This window comes from Salmo trutta, chromosome 36 (assembly GCF_901001165.1).
Source record: "Salmo trutta chromosome 36, fSalTru1.1, whole genome shotgun sequence".
NCBI lineage: Eukaryota > Metazoa > Chordata > Actinopteri > Salmoniformes > Salmonidae > Salmo > Salmo trutta.
In genome coordinates this window covers 19,170,207-19,197,067 of record NC_042992.1, presented here as the reverse complement: position 1 = coordinate 19,197,067, position 26,861 = coordinate 19,170,207, and the positions used below count along the sequence as shown (strand labels likewise).

At 42.3% G+C, this 26,861-nt stretch overlaps 1 protein-coding gene across 1 annotated transcript in view; it reads left to right on the top strand.

The window, feature by feature from the left end:
* Positions 1 to 424: 424 nt before the first annotated feature.
* LOC115175584 (CUB and sushi domain-containing protein 3) overlaps positions 425 to 26,861 on the top strand; it is a 670,680-nt gene continuing 644,243 nt past the window's right edge. Inside the window, exon 1 of the mRNA XM_029734929.1 lies at positions 425 to 681. Coding sequence (XP_029590789.1) covers positions 492 to 681 — 190 coding nt within the window. The 5' untranslated portion in view covers positions 425 to 491. The remainder of the gene's footprint in view (positions 682 to 26,861) is intronic.

Here is a 26,861-nt window from a genome sequence, read left to right as displayed (position 1 = left end):
AATTATAGTGTTGTCAATCAGGAAGTTTAGATAGCAAAAACAAAAACTCTACATGCAATTTATGATTTTCCTTAACCTTAAGAAAATACTTATTTTTATTGGCCCAAGATTAGCCTACCATATCTACGGCACTGAGAATATTTTCTTTATTTATTTATTTCCGTGGGAATGCACTTGACTCATGTGGTTCAGTTTTGTTCTTATTTGATGGCTATGTTACCTACCATCTCTGCTCATGTAGTGAGATATTTCCACAGAAAACACTGACTATAGAAAATAAAAATAAAATGCACTTCGGTTTAAACAACGTACCAACTCGCGAGGAATTGAGCTGAGAGTTTTGTCCCTGTTGGTGAGATGGTTGAGTCCTCGTCAAGGTTGCTGTGGTATCCCAGCATCACCGTTCACTTCGAGCTGTGACCGCGCGCCAGCCACAACCGAAGACACACGGCTGAGGAACGGAGGAGATTGAGAAGAGAATAACTAGCTTCATGATTGTGAACATGAAAACAGATGACATAGAGGGTTATCGAATCAGGTCGACGGACTTCCTAAAGCTTTTCAAGAGAGGATGTATTAGATGCGGTCCAGTGGACTTTTTACAAGCTAAAAAAATGAGGATTAAAACTGGAGTTATATTTTGGAATCTCGTATTTTTTATGATGGTCACGTGTGTGCGAGGTAAGGAAAATCCTTTGATGTCCTATGTAGTAATGCATGTCTTACTACTTGTGTTTTTGGAGGAGGATGGTGTCTTTTTGTATGGGAAGATCCGGCTGTGCAGTAAAAAGGCATTAAAAAAGGCTAGAGCTAAGGGAACGCATTTACTTGCCAGGCTGCCGGTTCAATGCAGGCATTGAGCGAGAGCTCAATAAACATTCTTGCAGTATGCTCAAGCGGATACGTGAGTTGCTTACGCCTAATAACCGGTGGGTTGTTTAGGGGAGATTATGCACCCCTATCTGCATATTTTTTTTGTTATCTTACCAGACCCATTTTCATACTCGTCATTATCCACCTGTTTTATTTGAAATATGATTTCTGTAAATTATTAGAAATGAACCACATTTGTTTCAGAAAATGTAAATGGAAAATGAGAGGTGCAAGCGCCTCGGTTTCTAAATTAGTGTAAGGCACCTTACAATGTAGACTATATAATGAGACTACAGAGACTGATACAGACACGCTCCTCATCTTTCTGATTACCTTGTGTTTGAAGGAGAGAATATATGGGGGACATATAGGGATGAATATGGGCACCTATTCATCTTAAATTCTATTCCTCTTCCAATAACTCCAAGCAAAACGATGTCTTTAACCCATACCACCCTTTTGTATATACTGGTACCATTGCCTTAACTGGTAGACAAGCCTTCCCTAAAGCCAATAGACTATAGGCTTTGGTGGGCTGTGATGTAACTGTTGCGTCTATGGCACCAAACACAAGCACATCGATGCAGATGCATCATTAATTTGCAACATATTGGATTGATTATCTAAGACCTATTGATATATTCAGGGTTTCTTATAATACTAGTAGAATATGTTACAGATGAGAGGGTTTGGGTCTGTTTGATTCCAAGCATGTATTATGGCTGGAATCATGCTGCGAAGAAGGCATTTTATTTGGTTTAAGCATGTATTATGGCTGGAATCATGCTGCGAAGGCATTTTATTTGGTTTATGCTCATGAAACAATATGTGTTGATGATTCAAGTGCTAAGAAGTTAACGTAATTGAATAGATAGATTTGGACAATAGTGTTTGCTGCATACATTGGTACAATCAGTGGTGGTGGCACTGATTTAGGGTAGACGCTGAACATGGTATTTAGGGGAGTAGCCTAAATCGGGTGTCAGCCTTCGCGCGTCAACATCACCTGCCCGCAATTACATTTGCATAGCCTATACCACTTTCTTTAGCTAATGCTGATGCCCCATGCACATCTTTCTTAGGCACAATAACGACAACAATCATATAGGCATCTGTATGCGGGGCGTCTTCTCTCTCCTGGTAGCCTCTTTTCAGATCAGTCAGACCATTTCACTGTCGATACCCACTCAGCGTTCTTTGCTAGAAGTCTGATTAATATTCTACTGCGCGCGCTCTGCATCCTGGTCACCCATCGATTCACATCTGAGTCGTCAAGCCCAAGGCCTCAGTAAACTGCATTTATTACGATAGTTAAGAAGACACAAACATGCCGGTCCGTTACACGTATCCAGAGGACAACATCATTTATTTAGCTTAGGCCTATACAGTGACGATTTTGGTGAAAAAGTAAGTAGTCTCTGCCTGCTCTGTCTGTCCTTGGTGCTATGGCCGGATGATAAACCGACGCGCGGTGGCGGTGTGATGAGATCCAGACGATAAATACTTTTTTTATCCAGGACCAGCAACACATACCTCCCTCTCTCTATACATTCTGGATGATGTTCATACTTAGCCTACATTGAATTATTGTTATGGCAAATGTATTGTTTTGGTTCAGTTCCAGTGAAGACAGACGGAGGTTATTTGTGTGTAAATGTATACAAACAAAATACTTGCGTCTCAATCTCTATGCCATGATTAAACTCTAAGGAAAAGTTTTACCTTTGAATATAGGTATATCACTACTGCGTACTAATAGCACATCACAGATTAGTATGTGTACCCAGAGTTAGTTTACTTGTTCATAGCTATTCATCAAGTACAGAAGTTCCATTCTACATTGGATTAAATCACCTTGCTCTCCATGAAGTCTGAGCTATATAATTAGAAATTAGAACACTGAGGAACATTCTCTCAGCCAAAGACCATTCTCCCACGGTGTCATTATCTTTGTCGATAGTGTGGGTGAATTCACACAGGCTGGCTAATAGACGAGACCTGGCCATGTTCAATATAATGATATAGATGTAGGATCTTAATTTGAGCCAGTTTGCTACAGCAGGAAAATAATCCTGCAGCAACAGGAAATGTGAATTATTATGTGGATTATAATTAATATACATTTTTGTAGGAGTTGTTACATTTTTTGTAAGGTACGATCAAGTCTGAAATTTCAAAGTGGAAATGATAAACTTCAGCAACCTTTTTAAACCTCAAAGACACTATGCGTTTTACATTTCCTGCATTGCTGCAACAGGGTGATCAAATTAAGATCCTACTGTACATCTGTACAGTACAGTATGAGGTCAGCAGGTAGGGGTGGATTATTAACAACTAGCAGGATTATGCCTGTGATCAGTACACACACACACACACACACACACACACACACACACACACACACACACACACACACACACACACACACACACACACACACACACACACACACACACACACACACACGCATGCATGCACACACAAACGCACGGCTGCACGCACATATGCACACACGCATATACACAGATAAGCCACACACACACTCTCTCTCTCTCTCTCTCTCTCTCTCTCTCTCTCTCACACACACACACACACACACACACACACACACACACACACACACACACACACACACACACACACACACACACACACACACACATCCCAGTGTGTGTGAGGCTGACTGCTCTCTCCCTGCAAATGAAAGAGCTGTTTGAATCACCATGAGCCCAGTTTGCCGTCATGGCACAGGCAGGTGCAGAGTGCAGTAGTTACAGTCCACAGATGTCTGCAGTAACCTAGATTTCTTACATGTCTGTGTGTGTGTGTGTGTGTTTTGGCACCAGAGTGGGTAGGTGACAGTGGTTGTTTGCACCAAGAGCGTATACAAACATTTTAGCATGTCTGCAGAATAGCGTATGTATAAACACAGGATATCAACTGACTAATGGATGGTACATTGCACTTCCATTAAAGTGAGCCTCGAGATATTGCACAATCTTCACAGCAGTGGATACAAGGACCATTTTCTTTTTAGCTGTATCTTCTTTCTCTTGATGTTATGGACATAAAGAAATCCCTAATGCTGTATCTTATTGCAAGGGACCAGAGATATTGATTTCAATTCTTGTAGCAGACACAAAACATCACTTCAATATGAACTCACCTATTATTTTTTGTTGGAAGTAATACTTTTTACTGCAGGTTTGCTTCAATGGTATCTGTCTGCAAATGACTTTGTACTTAGTCAACATGAATCATCGTTGGTCACTCTCAGTCATGGTCTCTTCTGGGAAATCATTCTTAACCTTTGGACATTGTCCCCTTGTGGCAGTGATGGAGAGGCATGAGAGGAATGAGGTTGGCTAGGGGATGGATCTATATTAGTTCAAATGTAATACACCACCTGAGCAAGTTATTATCTGAAAACACACGGTTATTGCTGATTTTTGATTAAGTCTGTGTACAGTTGTGTAATTTGATCCAGTCTATGTACTGTAGCTGGTATATGTCAGAAGACCTAGAATTCTCTAGGATTCTCTTGAATTCTCAAGGATTCTCTTGAATTCTCAAGGATTCTCTAGTCTAGAATTCTCTAAAATTCTCTAGAATTTTCAAAGATTTTCTAGAATTCTCTAAGATTCTCTAGAATTCTCTAAGATTCTCGAGAATTCTCTAAGATTCTAGAGAATCAGAGCTTTTTCATAATGAGTCATCTGATGACTAACCAAACAGTACAACCAGGATGTTATGTAATGTGAGTGGACATCCAGAGTGGAGTTATACCAGCAAAACTGATCTGAAGGCAATGCATGTGGTCAGTTTTGTAGACTGAGACCCAGTGAACTCTGTGTTTGTCTGGGGATAACCTCACACAATGAGAGGTGTTTTGTGGGGATTTTGACAATTGGTGCTGGAGACTGTTTAAGCAAAGTTTCATATCTGTCTACACAACTCAGGTACAAACCCACAACACTTTCTCTCTGGTCTACACGTCTGACTGACATCATGAGATGCTTACCCATACTCAAGTTGTTGGAGGTCGTTATCCAGCCTTTTCATCAACCCTATTGTTGTTCAGTGCACAAAATAAGGTCACATTTCAAAATGTTTTGTCCAATGACGTCTGCTGTAGTTTTAGCTTCAAATCACATCTGCGCTTTCCATTCTCCCTGTTGGTCATGTAGGTCATTGAAGGTACAATCTCCTTCTCTGTGGGCACTGTGACCATGTTCATTATACTGTCAATGTTCATTATCGGTAAAGAACAAGAAGGCCCGCTCACTGTTAAAGCTCACAATTCACTGCTTCATTGACAATGTTTCGATCCGAAGCGGATCTTCGTCAGGTCATTATGTTAATTACCGGACCATAAATAAATCAGGAACATTCCTATTGTATTTACTCCTACAGTAAATGGCTTGTCTTTTTTTCTGTTGCTATGCAGATTACAGTCAATCGGTTTTCCAATAAGGGACCCATTAACTAACTATGGTATCATCAATGCAATTTATGTTGTTGATAAATTAGTTCCAGTATAATGGATCGAGGGTTGCTGTGGGTCTGTGCGCTTTCGAAATTGCTGGTCCTAGTCTATTTACAGGCAAGTGTCCTTTCCTTGGCTCGGATCCTGGATTGGCTGGACTTCCCAGTACTTACAGTAGACCGCTGCCCTTGGTGCCTCCCTGTGACTTTCTTGCATAAGGGGGTCATTTTATTTTATAGGTCTAGGAGCATCTGACACCAGGTATTTCAGCGAGAGACCAATGGTCTGTGTGAGAGAGATGTTTCATCATCACTCACCTCCATCATCAGATCCAGAGCTTGCCAAAGAACGTAAAGACACCGCCACCGCAAAGGGAGTGTAGGGTACAGCATTGACCTGCTGCCTTTCCATCATGGTGGGTCACATTTTTAGATGGGGTTTTGGTCTTGACTTTGCCTCTGTCATTATTGGCACATAAAAACCTTTGAGCGCAGTTATTGGGTGATGTATCTCTTTGTTTCACATGGGAGCCTTGTTCTCTACCGCTGGGAGCAGAAGCTTGTGTCAAGGGAATAGGTGCTCTTTTAAATCACACCTGTCTCACACATTGGGGTTTGGAGGACCTATCTGTTGGCAGAGCAGGCCTACTTTACTTTCCCTATATTCCCCTTTTCCTTGAGATTTGAAGGGCCACACTTTCTTTGGATAGTTAGGGTAAGGTTTAGAACAGTGGTCACCAACCGGTCGCGATCGAGGCATTCTACGGAAATGCGTGATCACCACATATTTCTGTAGAAAAGCCATTGATAGTGCCTGCGCAACGGTTAGGCAAAGTATTCCCATTTTGAGCCATTTCATGTCTGAAAGACAAACTCTGCCTATCTGGCGGACTGGGAGATCTGTGTCTAAATCAAGTGTGCCTACTGCGCTGACCAATCGGATAGCTCATATCACGACCCTGGATGCAGCAAAGTTTGATACTAGCCTATTTGAGATCTTTTTACTTTTAAAACCATGACCAGAGAGCGACTGTCAAAGAAAACAACAATGAGCTGCTGTTTTTATGAAGGCGTCCATGTATTAGCTTTTATTCAGCACTGTCAACACTTTTTATTCAAGACTATTACAAAACATGAAATGTGCTTCTCCCTACTTCCACTCCCGCTGCAGTTGGATTAATATCCCTGCATTTTTATTATTATTAGCAGCTCGTCGTATATATTTTAATATCGAAGAATATTTCACTTTCTCTCGTCATAGGAACAACATAAATTTGTGCACAAATTGGGGTGCGACTCGAGTTTCACCACCAGGTGGAATATGGTGTCCCCTCTCTCTGGTCAGTCTCACAGGAGGAAAAGAAGGATTGAGCAGGAACCGTGAGAGGCGGACCCTTTGCTGCTTTCTCCCATCCTCCGCTGAGACGAATGTTGTGTACAAAACAACTAATAACTCGTAACTCAGAAATCTTCGACTTCTGTGCGTTCAAGACAACTGGGAACTCGGAAAAAATGAACGGTAATCCAACTCGGAATTCCAAGTCGGAACCTCTAGCATTTTTCGAGAGCTTCAACTTTCAGACCTGAAGATCAAATCAAATCAAATGTTATTAGTCAGATGCGCTGAACCTAACAGGTGTAGACCTTACAGTGAAATTCTTACTTATGAGCCCCTATTTAACAATGCAGTTAAAAATACGAATAAGAAATAAAAGTAACAAGTAATTAAAGAGCACGTCACGTTGGCATGAAGGATTAGGAGACAGGTGCAGGAATGCGTAATAGGATTTTTTATTAAGACCAAATTATGGCGTGCCGTGTAAGGGCAAACACCATACAAAACACAGGGTTGAAACTCAAACAAAAGAGCGAGGAGTACCTTGAATAAATAACACGCGCACAATTATTAACACACGGGAAAGACCCGTAATCATCTGTGCAATCCCAAAGGTCACGAAAGTCCAACACAGACAGCACAGGTACTCACACGCACCAACAGACATAGTAACAATAATCGACCGCCCAATGGAAACCAAAGGGCACATGTATACAAATACTAATCAGTCGGAATAAGGGACAGGTGTGCGTAATGAAAGTTCCAAAGGGATCGGTGACAGTACCCCCCTCAGCGCAACGACACCGTCCTCGAGGACGATCACAGGAACGCAGTGCGGGTCGATCAGGACCCGATGCAGCTGCCGAAGTTGTGGCGTCGTCGGACGGGCCAGTAGCAGTGGTGCCGAATGGACCGGTTGTGGCGGTGTCGGACGGACCAGATGTGGCTGCTGAAGTGGCATCATCAGACGGACCCATTGTGGCGATGTTGGATGGCCCAGTTGCAGCTGCCGAAGTTCCGGACGGACGTAATGCGTAATGAAAGTTCTGGAGGGACCCGTGACAGAGCAGCAGTAAAATAACAATAGCGAGACAATATATGGGTGGTACCAGTACGGAGTCAATGTGCGGGGGCACCGGTTAGTCGAGGTAATAAACTCAGCAAAAAAAGAAACGTCACTTTTCCAGGACCCTGTCTTTCGAAGGTAATTCTTAAAAATCCAAATAACTTCACAGATCTTCATCGTAAAGAGTTTAAACACTGTTTCCCAAGCTTGTTCAATGAATCATAGGAGGATCAATGAATTGTTCAATGAATCACGAGGATACGAAACTCTGTCACCTCCGATAAATCCACTATAATTGAGAATTTTAATAAGCATTTTTCTACGGCTGGCCATGCTTTCCACCTGGCTACCCCTACCGCGGTCAATAGCACTGTACCCCCCACAGCTACTCGCCCAATCCTTCCCCATTTCTCCTTCTCCCAAATCCAGTCAGCTGATGTTCTGAAAGAGCTGCAAAATCTGGACCCCTACAAATCAGCCAGGCTAGACAATCTGGACTCTTTCTTTCTAAAATTATCTGCCGAAATTGTTGCAACCCATATTACTAGCCTGTTCAACCTCTCTTTCGTGTCGTCTGAGATTCCAAAAGATTGGAAAGCAGCTGCTGTCATCCCCCTCTTCAAAAGAGGGGACACTCTTGACCCAAATTGCTACAGACCTATATCTATCCTATTCGAAAGCCAAGTCACCAAACAAATTACCGACCATTTCGGATCCCGAAATGCAATCTGTTTTCAGAGCTGGTCATGGGTGCACCTCAGCCACACTCGAGGTCCTAAACGATATCGTAACCGCCATCGATAAGAAACAATACTGTGCTGCCGTATTCATTGATCTGGCCAAGGCTTTCGACTCTGTCAATCACCACATCCTCATCAGCAGACTCAATAGCCTTGGTTTCTCAAATGATTGCCTCGCCTGGTTCACCAACTACTGCACTGATAGAGTTCAATGTGTCAAATCGGAAGGCCTGTTGTCCGGGCCTCTGGTAGTCTCTATGGGGGTGCCACAGGGTTCAATTCTTGGGCCAACTCTTTTCTCTGTATACATCAATGATGTCGCTCTTGCTGCTGGGGAGTCTCTGATCCACCTCTGCGCAGACGACACCATTCTGTATACTTCTGGCCCTTCTTTGGACACTGTGTTAACCTCTCTAGGGCAGGTGGCACCAAATCGTCCCACCTACGTAACAGCCAGTTGAATCCTGTGGCGCGATTTTCAAATACCTTAAAAATGCTATTACTTCAATTTCTCAAACATATGACTATTTTACAGCTATTTAACCTCTCTCGGGTATGTGGGACGATTTCGTCCCACCTACGTAACAGCTACTGAAATTCCAGTGGCGCGATTTTTGAATCGTTAGAAATACTATTACTTCAATTTCTCAAACATATGACTATTTTACAGCTATTTAAAGACAAGAATCTCGTTAATATAACCCCACTGTCCGATTTCAAAAAGGCTTTACAACGAAAGCAAAACATTAGATTATGTCAGCAGAGTACCCAGCCAGAAATAATCAGACACCCATTTTTCAAGCTAGCATATCATGTCACATAAACCCAAACCACAGCTAAATGCAGCACTAACCTTTGATGATCTTCATCAGATGACACACCTAGGACATTGTGTTATACAATACATGCATGTCTGTTCAATCAAGTTCATATTTATATCAAAAAACAGCTTTTTGCATTAGCATGTGACGTTCAGAAAAAGCATAACCCCCGCAAACTTCCGGGGAATTTACTAACAGTTTGCTAAATTACTCACGATAAACGTTCACAAAAAGCATAACAATTATTTTAAGAATTATAGATACATTACTCCTCTATGCACTCGATATGTCCGATTTTAAAATAGCTTTTCGGATGAAGCACATTTTGCAATAATCTAAGTACATAGCCCGGCATTACAGGGCTAGCTATTTAGATACCCACCCAGGTCAGCCTCCACCAAAATCACATTTCCTATAAGAAAAATGTTCTTACCTTGCTTGTTCTTCATCAGAATACACTGCCAGGACTTCTACTTCAATAACAAATGTAGGTTTGGTCCAAAATAATCCATAGTTATGTTCCAACAGCGACGTTTTGTTCGTGTGTTCAAGACACTATCCCAATGGTAAATAACGGTCACGCGCACGGCACATTTCGTGACAAAAGATTTCTAAATATTTCATTACCGTACTTCAAAGCTTGTCAACCGCTGATTAAAATCAATTTTTATGCCATTTTTCTCGTAAAAAAGCGATAATATTCCGACCGGGAATCTGCGATTAGGTAAACAGCCGAAAGAAAATACAGCACGGGGTCGAATCGGGCACGCGCCTAATTCCTTTGTCCTCTTATCGGCCACTTGGCAAAGGCGATTATGTGTTTCAGCCTGAGGCTGCCTCGTCATTGTTCAGCGTTTTCCCGGGCTCTGAGAGCCTATGGAAGCCGTAGGAAGTGTCACGTTTCAGCTAAGATCCCCACTCTTCAATAAACAGAGACAAGAAGAACGACTCCTTGTCAGACAGGCCACTTCCTGCATGAAACCTTCTCAGGTTTTTGCCTGCCATATGAGTTCTGTTATACTCACAGACACCACTCAAACAATTTTAGAAACTTTAGGGTGTTTTCTATCCAAAGCCAATAATTATATGCATATTCTAGTTACTGGGCAGGACTAGTAACCAGATTAAATCGGGTACGTTTTTTATCCGGCCGTGTAAATACTGCCCCCTAGCCCTAACAGGTTAACTACCCTCCAGACGAGCTTCAATGCCGTACAACTCTCCTTCCGTAGCCTCCAACTGCTCTTAAATACAAGTAAAACTAAATGCATGCTCTTCAACCGATCGCTGCCCGCACCTGCCCGCCCATCCAGCATCACTACTCTGGACGGTTCTTACTTAGAATATGTGGACAACTACAAATACCTAGGTGTCCGGTTAGACTGTAAGCTCTCCTTCCAGACTCACATCAAACATCTTCAATCTAAAGTTAAATCTAGAATTGGCTTCCTATTTCGCAACAAAGCATCCTTCACTCATGCTGCCAAACATACCCTCGTAAAACTGACCATCCTTCCGATCCTCGACTTCGGCAATGTCATTTATAAAATAGCCTCCAATACCCTACTCAACAAACTGGATGCAGTCTATCACAGTGCCATCCGTTTTGTCACCAAAGCCCCATATACTACCTACCACTGCGACCTGTATGCTCTCGTTGGCTGGCCCTCGCTTCATACTCGTCGCCAAACCCACTGGCTCCAGGTCATCTACAAGACCCTGCTAGGTAAAGTCCCCCCATATCTCAGCTCACTGGTCACCATAGCAGCACCCACCTGTAGCACGCGCTCCAGCAGATATAGCTCTCTGGTCACCCCCAAAGCCAATTCCTCCTTTGGCCTTCTCTCCTTCCAGTTCTCCTCTGCCAATGACTGGAACGAACTACAAAAATCTCTGAAACTGGAAACACTTATCTCCCTCACTAGCTTTAAGCACCAGCTGTCAGAGCAGCTCACAGATCGCACACCTGTACAGCCCATCTATAGTTTATCCCAAACAACTACCGCTTCCCCTACTGTATTTATTTATTTTGCTCCTTTGCACCCCATTATTTATATTTCTACTTTGCACTTTCTTCCACTACAAATCTACCATTCCAGTGTTTTACTTGCTATATTGTATTTACTTTGCCACCATGGCCTTTTTTGCCTTTACCTCCCTTATCTCACCTCATTTGCTCACATTGTATATAGACTTATTTTTCTACTGTATTATTGACTGTATGTTTGTTTTACTCCATGTGTAACTCTGTGTTGTTGTGTGTGTCGAACTGCTTTGCTTTATCTTGGCCAGGTCACAATTGTAAATGAGAACTTGTTCTCGACTTGCCTACCTGGTTAAATAAAGGTGAAAAAAATCATAAACAATTAATGAACATGCACCTGTGGAACGGTCGTTAAGACACTAACAAGTTACAGACGATAGGCAATTAAGGTCACAGTTATGAAAACTCAGGACACTAAAGAGGCCTTTATACTGACTCTAAAAAACACCAAAAGAAAGATGGCCAGGGTGCTTGCTCATCTGCGTGAACGTGCCTTAGACATGCTTTAAGGAAGCATGAGGAATGCAGTTGTGGCCAGGGCAATAAATTGCAATGTCCATACTGTGAGACGCCTAAGAGAGCGCTACAGGGAGACAGGACGGACAGCTGATTGTCCTCGCAGTGGCAGACAACATGTAACAGCACCTGCACAGGATGGGTACATCCGAACATCACACCTGCGGGACAGGTACAGGATGGCAACAACAACTGCCCGAGTTACACTAGGAATGAACAATCCCTTCATCAGTGCTCAGACTGTCCGGAATAGGCTGAGAGAGGCTGGACTGAGGGCTTGTAAGCCTGTTGTAAGGCAGGTCCTCACCAGACATCACCGGCAACAACGTCGCCTATGGGCACAAACCCACCGTCGCTGGACCAGACAGGACTGGGAAAAAGTGCTCTTCACTGACGAGTCACGGTTTTGTCTCACCAGGGGTGATGGTCGGATTCGCGTTTATCGTCGAAGGAATGAGCGTTACACCGAGGCCTGTACTCTGGAGCGGGATTGATTTGGAGGTGGAGGGTCCGTCATGGTCTGGGGCGGTGTGTCACAGCATCATCAGACTGAGCTTGTTGTCATTGCAGGCAATCTCAACGCTGCACCAGATGTGGTACCCTTCCTGCAGGCTCATCCTGACATGACCCTCCATTCTGTGCGTGATTTAGCAGTGGTGTAAAAGAGGGAGAGGTTGTTGTCCTGGCACCACACGGCCAGGTCTCTGACCTCCTCCCTATAGGCTGGCTCGTTGTTAATGATGGTGTTGGAGTCGTGCTTGGCCGTGCAATCATGAGTGAACAGGGATTACAGGAGGGGACTGAGGGGCCCCTGTGTAGAGGATCAGCGGATGTCATGATTTGACTGATTTCATGCTTTGACCTCGCTATTTTTCCTACTTCTCAGTTGTCTTGAAAGCACCATGACCATCAGATGCAGGGACCATCAGTCCAGTAAAATAAAAAAGCTACTTTTGCAAACTATTTCAATTTATGCTCAGCTCTGCCTCGCAAGTACTAAACTAATTGATCTATTTTGTAATCAAAGCTCAAGTTATGAAATATAGTATGGTTTGAGAAGAACGCCAGGCCAGGCCAGGCCAGGCGTATAGCCAATACGCTTTGATAATGTATTCGGCCTACTTCACAAACCTCATTCATACAGAACTGTTTTTATTAAGTTAAAACTTCTTATGGCTAGGCGTCCCTCTAGCGGGGCAACTTCCAGTGAAACTGGAGGTTGCCCAATTCAAATAAATTAACATAAAAATGAATATTAAACATTTACATACATATAAGTGTCTTAAATCAGTTGAAAGCTTAAATTCTTGTTAACCTTTCTAGAGTCGGGGGCAGTATCCTGAATTTCCTGACGTGCCCAAAGTAAACTGCCTGTTACTCAGGCCCAGAAACTAGGATATGCATATAATTGGTAGAATTAGATAAAAAACACTCTGAAGTTTCTAAAACTGTTAAAATAATGTTTGTGATTATAACAGAGCTGGTATGGCAGGCGTAAACCAGAGGAAAATCCATCCAGAATTTTTTTGGGGGGGCTCCCATCAACTTCAAATGTGAAGCTATTGAAAACTATGACTTCTGCCTCCGAGATTGCAGTTCCTATGGCTTCCACTAGATGACAACAGTCTTTAACCTCTCTGGGCTAGGTGGGACTTTAGCGTCCCACTCTATTCAACAGCCAGTGGAATCGCGTGGCGCGAAATACAAATACCTCAAAAATGCTATAACTTCAATTTCTCAAACATATGACTATTTTACACCATTTGAAAGATAAGACTCTCGTTAATCCAACCACATTGTCCGATTTCAAAAAGGCTTTACAGCGAAAGCAAAACATTAGATTATGTCAGGAGAGTATCCAGCCAAAAATAATCACACAGCCATTTTCAAAGCAAGCATATATGTCACAAAAACCCAAACCACAGCTAAATGCCGCACAAACCTTTGATGATCTTCATCAGATGACACTCCAAGGACATTATGTTATACAATACATGCATGTTTTGTTCAATCAAGTTCATATTTATATAAAAAAACAGCTTTTTACATTAGCATGTGATGTTCAGAACTAGCATACCCACCGAAAACTTCCGGTGAATTTACTCAATTACTCATCATAAACGTTGACAAAATACATAACAATTATTTTAAGAATTATAGATACAGAACTCCTTTATGCAACCGCTATGTCAGATTTTAAAATAGCTTTTCGGCGAAAGCACATTTTGCAATATTCTGAGTACATAGCTCAGCCATCACAGGCTAGCTATTCAGACACCCGCCATCGTCGGGGCAACCGAAACTCAGAATTACTATTAGAAAAATTTGATTACCTTTGCTGTTCTTCGTCAGAATGCACTCCCAGGACTTCTACTTCAACAACAAATGTTGTTTTGGTTTCAAATAATCCATAGTTATATCGAAATACCTCCGTTTTGTTCGTGCGTTCAGGTCACTATCTAAAGGGTAATGCGCGAGCGCATGTCGTGACAAAAAAATTCTAAATATTCCATTACCGTACTTAGAAGCATGTCAAACGCTGTTTAAAATCCATTTTTATGCTATTTTTCTCGTAAAATAGCGATAATATTCCAACCAGACAACGTTGTATTCATTCAAAGAGGGAAAGAAAAAAATGGCGAGGTCTCGTGAATGCGCATCTCCAGTCTCTCTGTCCCCAGGCAGACCACTGACAAACTCTGCTCCTGTTATCTGCCCAGAGACAGGAGACACGTCAATCCGCTTTCTGTAGGCTTTAGAGAGCCAATGGAAGCCTTAGAAAGTGTCACGTAACAGCTCAGGTGCTGTAATTTCGATAGAGATGCAACAGAAGGACTACAAATTGTCAGACAGGCCACTTCCTGCATAGAATCTTCTCAGGTTTTTGCCTGCCATATGAGTTCTGTTATACTCACAGACACCATTCAAACAGTTTTAGAAACTTTAGATTGTTTTCTATCGAAATCTACTAATAATATGCATATTCTCGTTTCTGGGCAAGAGTAGTAACCAGTATAATGCGGGTACGTTTTTTATCTGGACGTGAAAATACTGCTCCCAAGCCCAGACAGGTTAAACATGGTTTCAGGCTTGTTTTTTGAAAAATCAACTAGTAATAGTTGTTTATCCATGGGGAGAGGTAAGGCAAAAGTAGTCTCTTTGCGCTTGTGAACGAGGGCGCACTCTTCGTTATTTTCCTTCCCTATTGAACATACTATTCTCCGTATGAAATATTATAATTTATTTAGATATTAGACTACCTGAGGATTAATTAGAAACATCGTTTGACTTGTTTGGACGAACTTTACCGGTAACTTTTGGGACTTCTTTGTCTGCATGTTGAACGGGTGGATTACTGAACTCAATGACGCCTACAAACAGACTTTTTGGGATATAAAAAATAAAGACTTTATCAGACAAAATGACCATTCATTGTGTAGCTGGGACCCTTGGGATTGCAAACAGAGGAAGATCTTCAAAGGTAAGTGATTTATTTTAACGCTATTTATGATTTTGTAAAGCCTGTGCTGGTTTGAAAACATATGTTGTTGTGGGGCGCTGTCCTCAGATAATCGAATGCTATGCTTTCGCCGTAAAGCCTATTGTAAATCGGAAAACGCGGTTCAATTACCAACATTCTAAGCTAAAGAATCATGTATGACACTTGTATTGTCATGAATGTTTAATATTACGATTTTGTATTTTGAATTTGGCGCGCTCCGATTTCACCGGATGTTGTCGAATTTGATCCCGTTAGCACGCTAAGAGGTTTATTCTAACTGCACTGTCTGATTTACAGTAGGCTTTACAGTGACCTACGTCAACATATTTTCCACAGGTTTCATAAAATCACAAATAGCAATTAAATATTCACTTACTTTTTGAAAATCTTCCTCTGATTTGTCATCCAAAGGGTCCCAGCTATAACATGTAGTGTCGTTTTGTTAGATAAAATCCTTCTTTATATCCCAAAAAGTCCATTTAGTTGGTGCCATTGATTTGAGTAATCAACGCGTTCAACATGCAGAGAAAGTAATCTGAAAATCTACACCTAAACTTTGTTTTAACAAGTCAAAATACATTTCTATTTACACCTCAGGTACCCTAAAATGTAATTAAACTATAATATTTAATGCGGAAAGAAGTATGTTCAATAGGAAAGCAATATTAGCAGGTGCGCGTCCTCTTCATCGGATTTCCTAGCTGGTGTCGTTGAACTAAAACTCATATTTCTTACCCGTTATTCAAGTTACAAGCCTGAAACCTTGAACAACGACTGTTGACATCTAGTGGAATCCATAAGAATTGCAATCTGGGAGCTGAATTTGGATATGTAAGAACATGGCTCTCAACAAAAAAAACTACCATATCTATTGTGTTATCGTCTCATACCTTTTTAAACATTTCTACAAACTTCAAAGTGTTTTTCTATGCAATGGTACCAATTATATGCATATCCTGGCTTCTGGGCCTGAGTAACAGGCAGTTTACTTTGGGCACGTCAGTCAGGCGGAAATTCAGAAAAAAGGACCCTAGCCCTTACAAGTTTAATGTAAAAAAAAAATTGTAAGTCATGTTTAAAAAAAATCAAGGCAGTAGATCTCAGCTTGCGTTTTGACTGCGAAAGTGATCTTGACTCAGAAAAGGTTGATGACCACTGTTTTAGGGTAAGGGTTAAGTTTCAAGTTTTAATGTCATGTACACTAGTAAAGTGAAATGCCTTTGTTGCAAGCTCGAAACCCAACATTGCAGTAATCAATATCAATGTAGTACTAAAAATCACATAAGGTAGAACAAAAACATACAAGAAATAGAAATAAAAATAAGAAGAACACGACAAAGTAAGTAAGCTGTATATAGGGTCAGTCCCAGGGTCAGTTCCAAAACCATATAGAAGCTGTTTAGGGTCCTGTTGGTATCAGACTTGATACACCGGTACCACTTGCCATGCGGAAGCAGAAAGAACAGTCTATGGCTTGGGTGACTAAAGTCTTTAACGATATTCCAGGCCTTCCTTTCACACCGCCTGATATAGAGGTCCTGGATGGCAGGAAGCTCGTCCCCAGTTATGTAGTAGGCTGTCCACACCACCCTCTGTAGTGCCATGTGATTGAGGGCAGTGCTGTTGCCATACCAAGCAGTGATGCAGCCAGTCAAGATGCTCTCAATGGAGCAGCTGTAGAACTTTTTGAGGATTTGGAAGGGACAATGATGTTTAACACTGAGCTGTAGTCAATGAACAGCATTCTCACATAGGTATTCCTCTTATCTAGATGGGTGAGGGCAGAGTGGAGTGCAATTGAGATTGCGTCATCTGTGGATTTGTTGGGGCGGTTTGCAAAGTGGAGTGGGTCTAGTGTCTGGGATGATGGGATGGAATTGATGTGTGCCATAACCAGACTTTCAAAGCACTTCATGATTACAGATGTGATTGCTACAGGGCGGTAGCCATTGTGGCATGAAGCCTTAGAGTTCTTGGGAACAGGAATGATGGTGATCAGCAAAAGACGTGGGGATTACAGACTGGAACAATGAGAGGTTGAAAATTACCATGAATATACCTTCCAGCTGTTCTTCGAATGCTCTGAGAACACCCTGGACTACCGTCTGGCTGGCGCCTTGCGAGTGTTGACCTGATTAAAGACCTTACTCAGGTCAGCCTTGGACACCGAGATCACCCAATCCTCTGGGTCGGTGGGGCCCCTTACGCATGGCACAGTGCTGTTAATTTCGATCACGACTGGGTCTTTCTTTGTAATCCATAATGGACTGTAGCCTCTGCCACATGCAGCAGGCATCGGAGCCTGTAATATGATTCCACCTTATTCCTATATTGTCCTTTTGCTCGTTTGATGACTCTGCGGAGGTCGTAGTGGGACGTCTTGTACTTGTTCCTGTCCTCAGCCGTAGCGTCAGGGTTGTCTGTGAGCCTTTTATGCTTGCATTTGGGTAGAGTAACAGTGTAACACGTTTTCCTACTTGTTTATAGCCTTGTGCAGTTCGTTAAATGCCAGTTCGGTAAGTGTTATTTTTCTTGTCCTGAGGTGGAATATATACAAAAGTCACGATAACAGCTGAAAACTCCCTCTGGAGGTAGAAGGGTAGGCATTTGACCATCAGTTATTCCAAGACAAGTGAAGCATTTGTTGTTGATGAAGAGGTAAACCTCTCCCACTTTCGATTTTCCTGACTCCACTGTTCTGTCCGCTCGGTGAATGGAGAATCCATCAAGTTGGATAGCCATGGAGTTTATCCTGACCGAAAGCCATGTTTCAGAACAGCAGAGAATAATGCATTTACGAGAGTCCCGTTAGTATCAAATCAGCGATCGGAGGTCACCCATCTTATTATTAAGTGACTGTACGTTGGCCAATAGAATGGAGGTTAGATTTGCCGGTTTACAGTTCGCCTTAATCTCGCCAGGACTCCCCCTCTCTTGCCTCTGTAAAGCCAGCGTTTCCTCTTGTATACCCCAAACATCGGGTTGGAATCACAGATACGATACAGGTGCATGATAATGGTCCATTCTAAATCAAAACAAATTTCACACATATAATATTGATTATATGTAAAGACAATATTAAATCAAGAATAGTCTCATGGGTAACACTATTAGCCTATCACTTGTGAATTATATATTATCACTTGTGAATTATGCCCTGCATTTCCAACTTTTTCGAATCATAGTCACACACCTCATGTAGTATAACCCATAGGCTTATATGTTTTAATAAGGTTGGTATCACAACTAAAGTGGACAAATAACTTCGTAAAATTAAGCACATTCATTCGCTTTACAAGGGGTGTAGAGCCTAACTGGCATACATTAGCAGTGCGTGAGTTTCAAATTTGGGGAAGCAAATTTTCACCATGAAAATGCACCTTTATAATGAAAGCATTACATGTATAATTGCATTTGTTTTTTGCTAATGGAACATTTGCGCTTATAGCCTACTACCATGTGTGCATTGCTGCGCTTATAATGTGAAGAAAAAGCCTAATAGTTTATCAACATTTTAAGATAAACTTTCGGATCTGTTGCTTCAGCCACGTTGCGTAAAAAAGTTTTTGTTGATGCCATTGCTTGTATTAATTTGGGATCTATTGCATCCCACAACTGTCCCAGACTATGTTTGGAATATTTATTTCTCGCACAGAATAGAATAGGTAGACTTTTGTACTATTGGGGATAGTAGATTGGCATAGGTTAGTGTTGTGGCAGGTAGCCTAGTGGTTAGAGCATTGGGCCAGTAACAAAAGGTTGATAAATTGAATCCCGGAGCGGACAAGGTACAAATCTGTCATTCAGTCCCTGAACAAGGCAGTTAACCAACTGTTCCTAGGCCATCATTGTAAATAAGAATTTGTTCTTAACTGACTTGCCTAGTTAAATAAAGATTTTTTTAAAAGTGCTTTTGCTGTTCGTTAGGCCTACTCATCTTGTTGGCTGACGAAAAGTAAATGTGGACAGTTCTTCCAATATCTTCAATATGCACCTCGGAATTGGATGAGAAGGAACTTGAAGCTCTCGATCTGCTCCACTGCAGCCCGTCGATGAGAATGGGGGCGTGCTCAGTCCTCTTTTTCCTGTAGTCCACAATCATCTCCTTTGTCTTGATCACGTTGATGGAGAGGTTGTTGTCCTGGCACTACACGGCCAGGTCTCTGACCTCCTCCCTATAGGCTGTCTAGTCGTTGTTGGTGATCAGGCCTAACACTGTTGTGTCATCAGCAAACTTAATGATGGTGTTGGAGTCGTGTCTGGCCGTGCAGTCAAGAGTGAACAGGGAGTACAGGAGGGGACTGAACATGCATCCCTGAGGGGCCCCTGTGTTGAGGATCAGCATGGCGGATGTGTTGTTACCTACTCTTACCACCTGGAGGCGGCCCATCAGGAAGTCCAGGATCCAGTTGCAAAGGGAGGTGTTTAGTCCCAGGATCCTTAGCTCATTGATGAGCTTTGAGAGCACTATGGTGTTGAACGCTGAGCTGTTGTCAATGAATAGCATTCTCACATACAGTGGGGGAAAAAGTATTTGATCCCCTGCTGATTTTGTACGTTTGCCCACTGACAATTAAAGGATCAGTCTATAATTTTAATGGTAGGTTTATTTGAACAGTGAGAGACAGAATAACAACAAAAATATCCAGAAAAACGCATGTCAAAAATGTTATAAATTGATTAGCATTTTAATGAGGGAAATAAATATTTGACCCCCTTTCAATCAGAAAGATTTCTGGCTCCCAGGTGTCTTTTATACAGGTAACGAGCTGAGATTAGGAGCACACTCTTAAAGGGAGTGCTCCTAACCGCAGCTTGTTACCTGTAAAAAAGACACCTGTCCACAGAAGCAATCAATCAATCAGATTCCAAACTCTCCACCATGGCCAAGACCAAAGAGCTCTCCAAGGATGTCAGGGACAAGATTGTAGACCTACACAAGGCTGTAATGGGCTACAAGACCATCGCCAAGCAGCTTGGTGAGAAGGTGACAACATTTGGTGCGATTATTCGCAAATGGAAGAAACACATAAGAACTGTCAATATCCCTCGGCCTGGGGCTCCATGCAAGATCTCACCTCGTGGAGTTGCAATGATCATGAGAACGGTGAGGAATCAGCCCAGAACTACACGGGAGGATCTCGTCAATGATCTCAAGGCAGCTGGGACCATAGTCACCAAGAAAACAATTGGTAACATACTACGCCGTGAAGGACTGAAATCCTGCAGCGCCCGCTAGGTCCCCCTGCTCAAGAATACATATACAGGCCCATCTGAAGTCTGCCAATGAACATCTGAATGACTCAGAGGACAACTGGTGAAAGTGTTGTGGTCAGATGAGACCAAAATGGAGCTCTTTGACATCAACTCAACTCGCCGTGTTTGGAGGAGGAGGAATGCTGCCTATGACCCCAAGAACACCATCTCCACCGTCAAACATGGAGGTGGAAACATTATGCTTTGTGGGTGTTTTTCTGTTAAGGGGACAGGACAACTTCACCGCATCAAAGGGACGATGGACGGGGCCATGTACCGTCAAATCTTGGGTGAAAAACTCCTTCCCTCAACCAGGGCATTGCAAATGGGTCGTGGATGGGTATTCCAGCATGACAATGACCCAAAACACACGGCCAAGGCAACAAAGGAGTGGCTCAAGAAGAAGCACATTATGGTCCTGGAGTGGCCTAGCCAGTCTCCAGACCTTAATCCCATAGAAAATCTGTGGAGAGAGCTGAAGGTTCGAGTTGCCAAACGTCAGCCTTGAAACCTTAATGACTTGGAGAAGATCTGCAAAGAGGAGTGGGACAAAATCCCTCCTGAGATGTGTGCAAACCTGGTGGCCAACTACAAGAAACGTCTGACCTCTGATTGCCAACAAGGGTTTTGCCACCAAGTACTAAGTCATGTTTTGCAGAGGGGTCAAATACTTATTTCCCTCATTAAAATGCAAATAATTTTATAACATTTTTGACATGCGTTTTTCTTGATTTTTTTGTTGTTTTTCTGTCTCTCACTGTTCAAATAAACCTACTATTAAAATTATAGACTGATAATTTCTTTGTAAGTGGGCAAACGTACAAAATCAGCAGGGGATCAAATACTTTTTTCCCCCACTGTAGGTGTTCCTTTTGTTCAGGTGGGAAAGGGCAGTGTGGAGTGCAATAGAGATTGCATCATCAGTGGATCTGTTGGGGTGGTATGCAAATTGGAGTGGGTCTAGGGTTTTTGGGATAATGGTGTTGATGTGAGCCATGACCAGCCTTTCAAAGCACTTCATGGCTACAGACGTGAGTGCTATGGGTCGATAGTCATTTAGGCAGGTTACCTTAGTGTTCTTGGGCACAGGCACTATGGTGGTCTGCTTAAAACATGTTGGTATTACAGACTCGGACAGGGAGAGGTTGAAAATGTCAGTGAAGACACTTGCCAGTTGGTCAGCGCATGCTCGCAGTACACGTTCTGGTAATACATCTGGCCCTGCGGCTTTGTGAATGTTGACTTCTATAAAGGTCTTACTCACAACCGCTGCGGAGAGCGTGATCACACAGTCTTCCAGAACAGCTGGTGCTCTCATGCATGTTTCGGTGTTATTTGCCTCGAAGCGAGCATAGAAGTAGTTTAGCTCGTCTGGTAGGCTCCTGTCACTGGGCAGCTCTCAGCTGTGCTTCCCTTTGTAGTCTGTAATTGTTTGCAAGCCCTGCCACATCCGACGAGCGTCAGAGCCAGTGTAGTACGATTCTATATTAGTCATGTATTGACGCTTTGCCTGTTTGATGGTTCGTCGGATGGCATAGCGGGATTCCTTTTAAGCTTCCGGGTTAGAGTCCCGCTCCTTGAAAGCGGCAGCTCTAGCCTTTAGTTCAGTGCGAATGTTGCCTGTAATCCATGGCTTCTGGTTGGGGTATGTACTTACGGTCACAGTGGGGATGACGTCATCGATGCACTTGATGAAGACAATGACGGATGTGGTGTACTCCTCAATGCCATCGGAGGAATCCCAGAACATATTCCAGTCTGTGCTAGCAAAACAGTCCTGTATCTTAGCATCTGTTTCATCTGACCACTTTTTTATTGATTTAGCCACGGGTGCTTCCTGCTTTAATTTTTGCTTGTAAGTAGGAATCAGGAGGATATAATTATGGTCAGATTTGCCAAATGGAGGGCGAGGGAGATCTTTGTATGCGTCTCTGTGTGTGGAGTAAAGGTGGTCCATATTTTTTTTCCTCTGGTTGCACATTTAACATGGTGATAGAAATTTGGTAAAACCCTGGCTACTAGGATCACCGCTTCTGGGTGAGCGTTTTTTGTTGTTGCTTATTGCGGAATGCACCTCATTCAATGCTGTCTTAGTGCCAGCCTCTGACTGTGGTGGTATGTAAACAGGTACAAAAAATAAAGATTAAAACTCTCTAGGTAGGTAGTGTGGTCTACAGTTTATCATGAGATACTCTACCTCAGGCGAGTAATAGCTCGAGACTTCCTTAGATATCGTCCACCAGCTGTTATTTACAAAAATACATAGTCCGCCGTCCCTTGTCTTACCAGACGCCACTGTTCTATCCTGCCGGTGCAGTGTATAACCAGCCAGCTGTATGTTGATAGTGTCGTCGTTCAGTCACGTCTCCATGAAGCATAAGATATTACTGTTTTGAATGTCCCTTTGGTAGTTTAAGCTTCCGTGTCGGTCATCTATTTTATTGTCCAAAGATTGGACGTTTGCTAGCAGAATGGAAGGAAGTTGGGATTTATTTGATCACCTACGAATTCTCAGAAGGCAGCCCGCCCTCCGGCCACTTTTTCTTCGCCTCCTCCACAAATCACTGGGATCTGATCTCATTAAAGGAAAAAAAGGATTCTGCCAGTCTGTGGTGAGTAATTTCAGTCCAGCAGTTCTTTTCGGTCATCAGAGACTGTAGTGGCAACATGTACAAAATAAGTACAAAAATAAGTTACAAACAAAGCAAATAAACTAACAAAAAAACACAATTGGTTGGGGGCACGTAAAATGTCTGCCTTCTTCTCCGGCGCCATCTTACTGTCGTATCAGCAGGGGATTGGAGGGAGATGGCTGTGTTAGGTAATGTAATCTTCTCAGCAGGGGGCCGTAGTGGGTAAACACTCTAATAGACTATGTTAATTCCCCTTCGTGAATGTCAGTGATGCGCTGCTGGGGGAATGTGTGACAATGAAATGTTGTCTTATGTGTTCTCAGTAAACCATTTGGCAATATTACGCCTTTTGTGAATGTGTGTCAGAGAGGGTACAGAGGAAAACTGTTTTGGATGTTGATTTGGTTTGGATGAGACGGTAGTTGGTTACAAATCCCCTGTAATTGCAGAGAGAGGCTCTGACATTTTGGGGTAGTCCCGCAGGTTGCCTGAGTGTAATTATCTTGTTGGCTGAGTTGACTTAGGAACTGAGCTGCTATTGGTTTTTCGTGAAAGGGACAAACTTAATTTCCATTTAAGAGCTCACAAGCTGACATTGAAAACAGTTTGCCGAATTGACCTTCGAGGACATTTGGTATTTACATGAATTACCCTGCTTATAAATCTGTAATTAGGAATCAGAAGTGCAATTATTTCAGTTTTTAAATACTGTCTCCCCTAATCGTCTTTTTATGGCTCAAACATTTTTCCAGTGTCCAACAGTGAGGCTGGCGTCCCTCAAAAAGCCCTGGATGTGAACAATGAGGCTAGCATCTCACAGAAAGCCCTGGATGTGAATGGCTATCCACTCCTAAGGGATGAATGGCCATTTGTGTAGATACGGTCCTATTTATTTGTTTGTTCATCTGTCCATCTATCCATCCATCCATTCATTAATTTATTAATTACAGATTGAATACAGAAATCCACTCACATCTATTGAGGCTGGTTACAGTGTCAGACATTGTTGGGGGGGGGATCCTTTTGAATCCTAAATGTCAGTCCTACAGCGTCAGGACACTTAAGACTGATTCATGGTGTGTTTTCATCTGAGCCCTAATACAAATGTAATGTTGCGTTCAGCATTGATGGGGTGATTTTCAAACTCTGTTTAAAATGTCAAGTGTTCCAGCTGGAGAAGCTGTGCTTTTACCCTTCTAGAGCACAACCAGCCATTCCCACTACTACCCCTTTCTGTCTCTGCCTTTCTCCCCTTCCCTCCCCCCAAATTGTATGTCAATTCCATTGCCTTACCTCTCTCTCTACTGAAGCAGCTTGTTCTGCATGCCTGGGGAGCTCCAGTCTGGTCTGCCTGGTATTGATCCGTGTTTCTGGTGTAATGACTGTGTCATGCTGCATTGCTTTCATGTCAGACAACACATGCTTTTTGCACTTCATTACCTTTCATTGGGCCCCGTCGAAATTTCTGGTCCCTTTTTTCCCCTCTCCCAAAGCACAAATGAATGAATGAAATAACGAATGGTGTAGTTTCCTAGTACAGTCTCAATGCGGCGTAACAGCAGGACATCCAGACATATAATTCAGCCCCTGATGATCTTAACTGAGTAGCACCCTAACAGGTATTCTTATTTTCTTCCTGAATGCCCTTTCACAGCTTAAGTTGTGCATTGCTCCATAATGCATTCGCTTTGTGTGAGCTCAGAGGCCAAAAAGAAGGTCTCCTGTTGAGTTAGCTCTCATGTTTCATTCATGAGCAACTATGAATGTGTAATGGGCAGATTGGGAGGCGATGACAAGCAACAAATGATTTCAGTTTTATAAGATTGCTAAATCCCCCTAGTTTAGGACCAACTCGCTGCTCCGTCCAAATAGTACTACAACAACGTGTCTGCTGGGGTTGAAGATGTTTGGTGTGTGTGTGTCCGTGTGTTTGCACACAGGTGTGTGGAGACTGTGTGTACAGAAAATCATTTGGCCTAAGAGGTCCTAAGAGGAGGGATCCAAAGGGCAATGTTCCATGTTATTTCAACCAAAAACATCAATGTGATGACATTGAATCAACATGGGAAAAGAATTGGATTTGCAAAAAGTAATCAATTTTTGTCTTTTTTTCATCCAACTTTTAACCTAAACCCGATGACATGTTGACATTTTTTGTTGGTTTCACATTGAATTCACATGAGTTGACAACTAAACCAAATGTAAATCAAACTAGATGCAGGCAGAGTAGTCCTCTCGGTTGTTGAATTATGTTTAGCCACAATTTAATGGCCCTCCAATTCAGTGCCTGGTGATCGATATGCTTCCAGCTGTATCCCTGATACCCACAGTCAATTATCAGTTAAAGTCCAGATGCTCCACTGGGTACATCAGGGGAATCAAAGTCTGTAGACAAATTTCATCACTGGGCTCCCAGAAACAGCTTTTTAACTATTTAAATGCATAGTCTTCGTAATAGTATATTTAGCCACATTGGATGGATGATTTAAAGAATAGATAGGACCAGATCATCAGATGAGTCAATTGGTTGGACCCAACAGACACTATAACCTCCAGTCTGGCTATTAGGCGACTCCCTCCCTCTTAACCTTCTACTGCAGTGGGCTAAATCAGGGTCACAGAGAGTGTTTCTTGGTAGTATTGAAAAAATCTACTTTGAAACAAAAGTATTCACCTCACACACGTGGTTATGTATTTAATTTGGAGTTTGCAACCCAATATTACACTTTATATACATCACAGCAGACTGAAATTTAACAAAACCGTTTGACATAGAAACACCGTATTTTTCTGCAGGGTTTTGTAAATAATGTTTATTAATTATGAAATTATGAATACTATTCATAACATTCCCCCCATGAGGCCACTAGGTAATTTGACTGCAGGAAAGGGCAACAGTCCTCTCCTCATGAACACAATCGCGACTTAAGCCCTTTATCAAGCCAATTAGTGGTCTGTCACTGAAGCTGCAGTATGGATGGCTGTAGTACCACCAGGTCTGGGTTGTATACATTTGTGTACTGTAGAGTATGGTTATTTTAATAGAGGGACTGTTGAAAGTAGGAATGCATCATTTATATGGCTTATTTTGCACGCAGACTAATGGAATGATAAATGAATCTTCAATTTTTTCTCATACACAGTTAGTTTGCTCTTAATGTTATGCAGTATAATCAAAATATTGATTGAATGTTATCATCAGTAGCTATTTACTAGAACCAACTATTAGTTAGGAAATGCAGCAGTCCATTTTCTTATGGTCATCATATGGTCTTTTATTTTTCATATATCCATGTAAGATTTTATAGGCCAAAGTACATCCCAGGGCTACAGCTGAATGATAGAATGCTGCTGTTTATCTCCAATCCTTCTGGGCTTAGTTTTCTTTGTCATCTTTGGAGAATCCATTGGCTCACCTCTAAAATAAAACTGTTTGTTTACCACTCGACATCTGCTTTTTGTACTCTCTGACAACTGATGCTTAAAACTTTGCTATTCCATCATCCCCCTCAAGTACTCTGCACAATTTATGACAACAATATGAAGGAATAGACCCTATCTGCAGACAGCATGGCATTTAAAAGATGTC